At 50.8% G+C, this 8,806-nt stretch overlaps 1 protein-coding gene across 2 annotated transcripts in view; it reads left to right on the top strand.

Moving 5' to 3' along the window:
* Positions 1 to 205: 205 nt before the first annotated feature.
* Positions 206 to 8,806, top strand: part of LOC111141625 (prokineticin receptor 2) — an 11,021-nt gene continuing 2,420 nt past the window's right edge. The window contains exons 1-2 of one of the 2 annotated variants that reach the window (XM_022494338.1): positions 206 to 224; positions 2,452 to 3,014. In XM_022494338.1, the coding sequence (XP_022350046.1) occupies positions 2,557 to 3,014 (458 nt within the window). In that variant the 5' untranslated portion in view covers positions 206 to 224; positions 2,452 to 2,556. Of the gene's footprint in view, positions 225 to 982; positions 1,038 to 2,421; positions 3,015 to 8,806 lie in introns of those variants that run through there. The other variant, XM_022494337.1, reaches the window with a different exon arrangement.

Raw genomic sequence — 8,806 nt, 5'->3', positions numbered from 1 at the left:
GGCGGGGCGCACCGGGCCGGGTCCGAGGCGGCGTGCTGAACAGCAGGGGCGGAGCGCCAACTCCAGCGGGAAGACAGAGATCGCGACGCGCGGGGGAAGCGCGCTGGAGCAAGGAAGAAAGGACACCCCGTACGCAGCGCTACTGCACGCACAAGTTGGGTTCCCCCAGGACCAAACCGAGCGGCCAGGGCAGCCGAGCGACCCGGGAGGAGGCGCCCAGGCAGGTAGGTACTGAGCTGTATACCGGGTCTCCCTTGGTGCGGTGGGGGGCTTCGCCCGGCCTGGGGGCGCAGACTCCCACTTTTTTCTCGGGGGGATTCTGGTGCCTTGGCCTCCCGCAGCTTTCGGGAGGTGCTCGGGCTGGCTCCAAGTGGAAGAGTTCCTGCCGGGAGAGTCCACCACCCACCAGGGCCCGCCAGGACCCGGCGACGGGAAGCCGAGACTGGGGCGCGCGGGCGCGGGCGGAGGGGGCCGGGCCGGCGGGTGCTGGGTGGGCGGGCGAACGCCAAACTGCAGGGGAGGGCATGGGCGGGGAGGGGGGCGTCTTGTTGAAAGAGAGACTGAAAAGGGAAGCCTCTCCGGGAGAATTCCTGCTCACCGGGTCCTGCCCCTACCCCCCAGTTTTCTTTTCATCCAGAGGCCTCGCATGCTTCGTTTTTCGAGCCTCAATTTCTGACTCGATTCCCGCCCTTGTTGGGCGGCGCCTCCGGGACCGCGCGGTGGCGCGGGGAGTGAGTAAGGGAGGGCAGGGGAGAGACTGCTCCCGGAGCGGATGGATCTGGGACGGGGAGTGCATCCCCGGAAAAATGGGGCCAGGACCTGAGCCACCCGGGCTCACGTCCTCTCCTCCAGGGTCGGGGACTGGGGATCCGCGGAGCGCGGAAGGCGGGAGGACGCGAGTCCCGTTTCCCCGTCTCGGGCTGAGCTCTGTCTGGAGGGACTGGGGTTTCGCAGGAGAGGGAGAAGCCACCCGGACGGAGGACACTCCCGGCCGCGGGCGCCGCTGGCACCCCATCTGTCGAAGGTCCTTCCCTCGGGTACGCAGCCGGCGGACGTGCCGCAGGTCGGGGTGGCCCGGCCACCCTGCCACTGTTGTCCCTGCTGCTATGGTTCCCATCCCTCGCTCTCCCCCTCCTCTGACAGGGCCGAGCCAAATCCACTGTCCAGTTTGGTCCACTTCTTGCTACCAGCATCCGGGGGCCCCCACGCTTGGGGTCGTTTCCAGTTGTGTTAAGCGGGAAGAGGCGGATCACAGTTTGATGGCTGGGGTCCTCATTCTTGAGGTTTGGGAATCTGAGCAAAGTGGTTCTGAGGCCCTCAGACGCCTTGCACCCCATTGTGGCCCCTCTCCTGAGGGCTTAGTACTTCAGAGACTTTATTTTCCTTTGCCGTGGGCATCTTGAGGTACTGAGAACATAAAGAACTCAGGCAATGAAAGACATTTCAACCCTCGGGTCCTCCTGGGTCCTCACTGACACCACCTTCCCCCCACCCCCAGCCTCCATTCTTGGGGGCTCTTTTCGGTTCAAGTGGAGGAGCCACCACTTTCAGAGGCCGGAGACCTTGGTGACCAGATGTGGTGCCTCTCAGTTAGGGTTGATACTGGTCGGGAACTGGGTGGGGGTCTGGTAAAGGGGACAGGGAGCTGATCAGAAGAGTGGGAGCAGGGAGAAGCAGACAAAGCATTTCTTTTTAGATCTGGTTCCCAAAGCACAGAGGGAACAGAATTCCCTCCCATCCTCAGTTCCCTTCACCTACAGAATCCTGGGCGGATCCCCATTCATACATCCCACAGACTCCTGTCCCGCCCCTACTGCATGCCAGGCCCTGGGCTAGGCAACAGGAATTTGGTTTACAGGAAGATCAGGACTCAGACAGTGTAAATCACTAGCCCAAGATGACTCAGCCTGTTCATGTGAAAATGGATTTGGTGATTTCCGTGTCCACGGTTTGGCCAGGACATAGGGAGCAGTGCTCTGCTTTGGAGGAAAGACCCTGTTGTGTGTATTCCTGTCCTCCAGCTTCATTGTCCTTAACCAACAGATGGCACAAACTTGTGACTACTGCGGAATCCTGGGGCAGCTGCCTGGACAGCTTGGGAAACTTTGCGAAGACCCTGTGGGAGCTGATGGTGGGAAAGGGAGCGTGACTGGGCAGTCACACTTGTGCTGGCCTCTGGGAAAAGGGCAAAGATGCAGGTTGTTGTTGGAGGTCTTCGGAGAGACATTCTGTGCCCAGTACTGCCTGTCAGCCCGTGGAAGATTTCCCAATTTCCAGATCTCTTGTCTCCCCTCCCATGTACCCTGGCTAGTTCTGTCTGAGGGGAGTCCCTGGGTCTGGTCAGCCTCTACTTGGGGAGCTCTGGTAGCATACTACCAGGCGTTCTCCTGTAGGGTGCCCACTGGTTGTGTCTCCTTTCAGGGTCCAGGATGACATTTTGACTCTCCTCAGGGATGCGGGCAGTGTGCTAGGCTGGGTGAGTCGTGACACCCGAAGGTCCGAACCCCCAGCTCAACGCGCTGAGACTCACACATCACTCCACCTGCTGTCTCCGCCATGGCAGCCCAGCATGGAAACACTAGCTTTGCCCCCAACTTCAATCTGGCTCAAGACTCCACCTCCCCCTTCCCCTTCAACTTCAGCTACGGTGATTATGACCTCCCTCTGGATGAGGATGAGGACATGACTAAGACCCGGACCTTCTTCGCTGCCAAGATCGTCATCGGCGTGGCACTGGCGGGCATCATGTTGGTCTGCGGTGTGGGCAACTTCGTCTTTATCGCTGCCCTCGCCCGCTATAAGAAGCTGCGCAACCTCACCAACCTGCTCATCGCCAACCTGGCCATCTCCGACTTCCTGGTGGCCATCATCTGCTGCCCCTTCGAGATGGACTACTATGTGGTGCGCCAGCTCTCCTGGGAGCACGGCCACGTGCTCTGTGCCTCCGTCAACTACCTGCGGACCGTCTCTCTCTATGTCTCCACCAATGCCCTGCTGGCCATCGCTATCGACAGGTGAGGATGATGTGGGCCGGTGGGGGGGGCGGGGCACAGATAGGGGGGCAGGCTGCCCCTTTCCTCACTTCCGCTCTAACAGGTTGGCCCTGCTGCTGGTCTGTCTGCCTGCTTCTCTATCCGGGGGAAGAAGAGACCCGGTGTCTCTGCTTGTGGCTCAGATTCCCCCCAAACTAGAGTGGGATGCCCAAGCACCCCAGCTCTGGGCCACGCCTGCAGATACCACTTTTGCCGCAGACTGGCCACAAAAGCAAAAGCAGAAGGGTTGGGCCACTGGCTACTCAGAAGCCACGGAAGACTGACTTCACCAGAGCAACTTCCGGTCGAGAGAACACAGCCGAGTTTTTCCTGCCACCCTTCCCCAAACCAAGATCAAGAACATTCCTGACTCCCTTATGCCCTGTACCAGACAGTCCTTCCACCCCAGCTGTCTGATTTCACTCAGCACAGTTTAGTTTTGCCTGTTCTTTAACTTCATGAAAAACGGAATCCTATAGTAATGTACCCTGGTTCCTGGAGGCTTTGTTGTAGAGCCAATTTTAAAATAAGGTAATGGCCTATTTGTAGGAAAAAGGGAAGGACATCCTTCCTTTTGTTTTCTTGCATACATCCATGGACTCATTTGCATACATTTGCATGAGATGTTCTGGAAGTCCTTGCTCTATTATAAATTTACAAAATTTATAAAATTTCTAGTAGCAACTTAGGACAAATCTTACAAATGTTTTAATTATGTAAACAGCTATAGGCTAGTGTCAGACCACCAGTAGCTCTGTTTTGAGGGTGGGGGGCAATTGCTGAAACATCTTCTGGGTAAACATCTTTTTTCTTTTTGGTCTCCTTTGAACTCGTCAGTTTTTTCCTTGTTCTCGGTGCTACTTAGGTTTGTCATTCTTTTTAATCAACAAATTGATTATTTTCCATAATGAAATATACACAGAAGTAGAAGAGCCATTTTCTTTGCGTAACATAATTCCTGCAGGAGAAACCATTTTGTTATTACAGCTCTGAGGCTCTCCAGCCCTCAAACCAGTGTTTACAAAAGGTAACTGTCAACCAAAGGTACGAAAATTGCCCCTGGCAAATGATACAAAGTCAGATCTGGTGCCACCCCAGCCCTACTGAAAGAGAATCCCTTGAGCTCCGTCCTAGGAATCTGCGTTTTTATTCATTTCCCTGAGGGATTCTGATGCTCACTTGGGGAGAGTTATGCTGTTCTCATCCTCTTTGTCCCACTGAAACGTTTGTCTTTATCATGTTGGGGGTTTTGGGCAACATAGGAGTTTCTCAGAAAGCAACCATCCATTTACATCACAAAGAGTGGTTCCTTTTTCATCCCAAACCAGCTTTCTGGCTCCAGTCTTCTGATATCCCAGGCTGGAAACTACCATCGGTCTTTTTTTTTTTTTTTTTTTTTTTTTTTTAAGTTTTTATCTGAATTCCAGTTAGTTAACACACAGTCTAACAGTAGTGATTGAACAGTCCCATTCAACACCTGGCACTCATCACAAGAACACTCTCTATTCCCCGTGATCTGTTCCTCCCATCCCCTCACCCTCCTCCCCTCCGGTAGCCACCAGTTTGTTCTTCGTTGTAAAACTGTTTCTCGATTTGATCCTCTCTCTCTTTTTTCCCCTTCGATCATCTGTTTGTTTCTTAAATTCCACATATAGTGAAATCATATGGTATTTGTCTTTCTGTGACTGACTTATTTCGCTTAGCATTATACTCTCTAGCTCCATCCGTGTTGTTGCAAATGGCAAGATTTTATTCTTTTTTATGGCTGAGTAATATTCCTCTGTGTGTGTGTGTGTGTGTGTACAATATATGCTAACATATATATAGACCACATCTTCTTCATCCATTCATCAATTGATAGACACTTGGGCTGTTTCCATCATTTGGCTATTGTAAATAAGGCTGCTGTAAATACAGGGGTGCATGTATCCCTTTGAACTAGTGTTTCTTTGGGTAAATACCCAGCAGTGGGATGGCTAGATCAGAGGATAGTTTCTACTTTTAACTTTTTGAGGAGCCTCCAAACTGTTCTTCACAGCAGCTGAACCAGCTTACATTTTTACCAACAGCACATAAAGTTCCTTTTTCTCCACGTCTTCACCAACACCTGTTGTTTCTTGTGTTTTTTATTTTAGCCATTTTGACAGGTAGGAGGTGATATCTCACTGTAGTTTTGCTTTGCATTTCCCTGATGAGGAGTGATGCTGAGCATGTCTATTGCCCATCTATATGTCTTCTTTGGAGAAATGTCTGCTCATGTCTTCTGCCCGTTTTTTCTTTGGATTATTTGTTTTTTGGGTGTTGAGTTGGATAAGTTCTCTATATGTTTTGGATACTAACCCTTCATTGGATATGTCATTTGCAAATACCTTCTCCCATTCCAGAGGATACCTTTTAGTTCTGTTGACTGTTTCCTTTGCTGTGAAATGCTTTTTATTTAGATGTAGTCCCAGTAGTTCATTTTTGCTTTTGTTTCCCTTGCCTCAGGAGACAGATCTAGAAAAATGTTGCTGCGGCCGAGGTCAGAGAGATTACTGCCTGTTCTCTCTTCTAGGATTTTTTATGGCTTCAGGTCTCACATTTAGGTCTTTAATCCATTTTATTTTTATCTTTTTTTAAAGATTTTATTTATTTATTTGACAGAGAGAGAAAGACAGCACACAAACAGGGGGAGTGGCAGAGGGAGAAGCAGGCTTCCCGCCAAGCAGGGAGCCTGACGTGGGGCTCGATCGCAGGACTCTGGGATCATGACCTGAGCCGAAGGCAGATGCTTAACACCTGAGCCACCCAGGCACCCCCTTTAATCCATTTTAAATTTACTTGTGTGTATGGTGTAAGAAAGTGGTCTGGTTTCATTCTTTTGCATGTAGCTGACCACTGGAGCATGGGAAGCAGAGCCTGAGATGCAAAGGTGAGGACTGTTCTGGAAATCCTGTACAGCTAACCAAGAGGACTGTCGAAGCAGAGCTAATTCAGGACACACACACACTCTCTCTCTTTCTCTCTTTTCCTCTGCCCGCCCCCCACCACCATGTAGTTTCAGCATGAAAAGTATCTCAATAACCAATGCCAGAGAGTATTCCTACATTCCTACCTATTTGGTCATCAACTCTTAAATTCTGATATTTTCTCATCCCATAACATCTTCTTCATTAAAAAGATGTCCCAAAATGCAGAGTTGCCATCAAATAAATCAGAAAGGAAAGAACAATGGCCTAGGAGTTACTTAGAACATCTGGGTTCCAAGCTGTGCACTTGGATAAATCCCTTATCCTCCTGGGACTTACATATCTTCATCTGTGAAATGGACGTAATAATAACTTCGCTGACAACCTCTCCAGTTTCTTGTCAGGTTCAGAGAAGGTGAACAGACATAAAGCATGTTGGAAGCTATAGGTCTTCGCTAAAACTGATCATTTTCCATGACTTGTCCATTGGCAAGAGGGACATCTGCAAGGTCTTTGTTACCATCTGCCTACTTGGACGTGTGTGTCCCGAGATCCGCACTCTCCTAGGGTCTGTACAAGAGGTCTCTAGGAAACCAGGTCCTCTGCACATGAATCTCGCTCTTCTTCTGGCTGTGGCATCCCAGAAACGCTAGTAGATAGCCCTTCTGATATTTCTTTCCTTTTTTTTTTTTTTTAAGATTTTATTTTTTTATTTGACAGACAAAGATCACAAGTAGGCAGAGAGGCAGACAGAGAGAGGGAGAAGCAGGCTCCCTGCTGAGCAGAGAGCCTGATGTGGGGCTCTATCCCAGGACCCTGGGATCATGACCTGAGTTGAAGGCAGAGGCTTTAACCCACTGAGCCACCCAGGTGCCCCTTTAAAAAAAATTTTTTTTTAAGATTTTATTTATTTATTTGACGGAGAGAGAGATCACAAGCAGGCAGAGAGGCAGGCAGAGAGAGAGGGAGAAGCAGGCTCCCCGCTGAGCAGAGAGCCCAATGCGGGGCTGAATCCCAGGACCCTGAGATCATGACCTGAGCCCAAGGCAGAGGCTTAACCCACTGAGCCACCCAACTGATATTTCTATATAGCAGGACAGGCATGTTTTATCAAGGAGTAAACTGAAGTGCCCAGGGAGGCCTGTGTCTCTCCCACCCACCTGTATCAGGGTTTGTAAGCTTATCTAACTGAGTATAAAGTAGTCCCAGTGCTCACTATCCAATACCAGTGTCATCACAGTGAAAGTGAAAGTTTGGCCATCCATCTTTCTTATAATTTTGCCATATTTTTCAATTGACTTAGAACCTGAGTGCTATTTATTAGGCTCTCCTGTTGTAAAGCCTGAAATTCCATGTGTTGCCTTGACATCCTCGAGCCCCACAGAGCCGCCAAGGTCTCCAGCCATGAGGTCCTCTGTTCTTGCCAGATACCCCCCTCCACCCAGCAGGAAAGCCTCCTAACCTGTTATTCCTCTCTCTGCTAGACCAACTGCACCCCCGATCCTCAATCTGATGGGTTTCCCCTCGTTGTCAGCTGGCAGAATTATTCAGACAAGCCAGTCGCATCCTCCCATGGGAGTCGAGGGTCACTTCGTCCTCTTGTCACTATAAAGCCTGCTGCCCACAGCCCCTGTTGGTTCCTTCTATCCCTGGGTGCAACTCCCACGTGACCCTGCAGGGTAGGCACCATCCCTCTCCCTGGGCTGTGAGTATATGTGACTAGTTAACTGTTGTTGATCTTGTCCGCCCAGTGTCAGGTGTTGTGTGTTCACTCATCTTGTACTGTGTAGGTCGGGAGAATCCTGCCTTCATCGGGGAGTGAATAGGAGGTGGCCAGAATCTCAGTATCTTCCTGAAGCATTCCCAGACTACGTCACTAGCATAATGACCGTGTCTTCCTTCAAGTTATTTTTAACCTATCACTTGGTTATTCTAGGTCTGGGGTGGAAGAGAAACTCTCTGAGGTCAAGGACTGTGTCGTCTTCTACTTTGTCTCCATCTACATAGGTTGGGCACACAGTAGGACCTGCAACCTGTCGTGCAATTCCCAGATCATAGCGGGTGTAACTGATGTCCCTCTTGTATCCCGTTACTAATACTTCGGTGCACACCTGTCCATTCCCACTTGCCAACCAACACCTGCCTTTCTTTGCTTGAAGGCTTTCTCTGGCTCCCTCACCAATGACTCTGCTGGTTGGTGAAACAAAATCCTGGATCCCCCACCCCGGGGTGCCCCACATCTGCTCCAGGGGTTCCTCAGCAGGAATAAGCATCAGCTGCCTACAGTGAAGCCTTGCTCCATAACAGCCTATATTGACTGCCTTCCCATGCCGAGCCCCCAAAGGCCTCCAACCTCTTTCCCAGGCTCACTGGAAAGATCAGGATAAAGCCTCATGCTGTGTGCTGCTTTAAGACGTCAAGGCAACATCACACACCTCATCTGAGCTTGAGACAGCCTGGGGAGGTAGTTGTAAAAGTCTGGTATCAGGAGCTGGCATTCTGGTCCTTGCACTCAGTGAGGTTGGTCATTTCCTTCTCTCCTTAGATAGATTCCTTAGATTCCACGCCAAGCCCAGCCCCTACTCTCCTTACTGCTTTGTAAGGCAGGGTGACACCTGGGGCGGGGCGGGGAGGGGGGGGAGAGAAAGCCCTAGTCCACTGCCCTGAGAAGACCCCCATCTCTCTCTCTGAACTCCAGAGCCCTTCTTTCCCCTCTTACCCATGAGGCATTTGGAATGAAGAGTTCTGAAAGCATGAGGTTCTTGGACAGAATGGCAAGACAGAAGGTCAAGGTGGTATCCATAGGACTAACAGTAAAATTCCACC

Source organism: Enhydra lutris, unplaced genomic scaffold (genome assembly GCF_002288905.1).
Source record: "Enhydra lutris kenyoni isolate GAN:26980312 unplaced genomic scaffold, ASM228890v2 scaffoldscaffold6, whole genome shotgun sequence".
NCBI lineage: Eukaryota > Metazoa > Chordata > Mammalia > Carnivora > Mustelidae > Enhydra > Enhydra lutris.
Note: the sequence above shows the minus strand (reverse complement) of the source record. Positions and strands in the feature narration are given on the sequence as shown.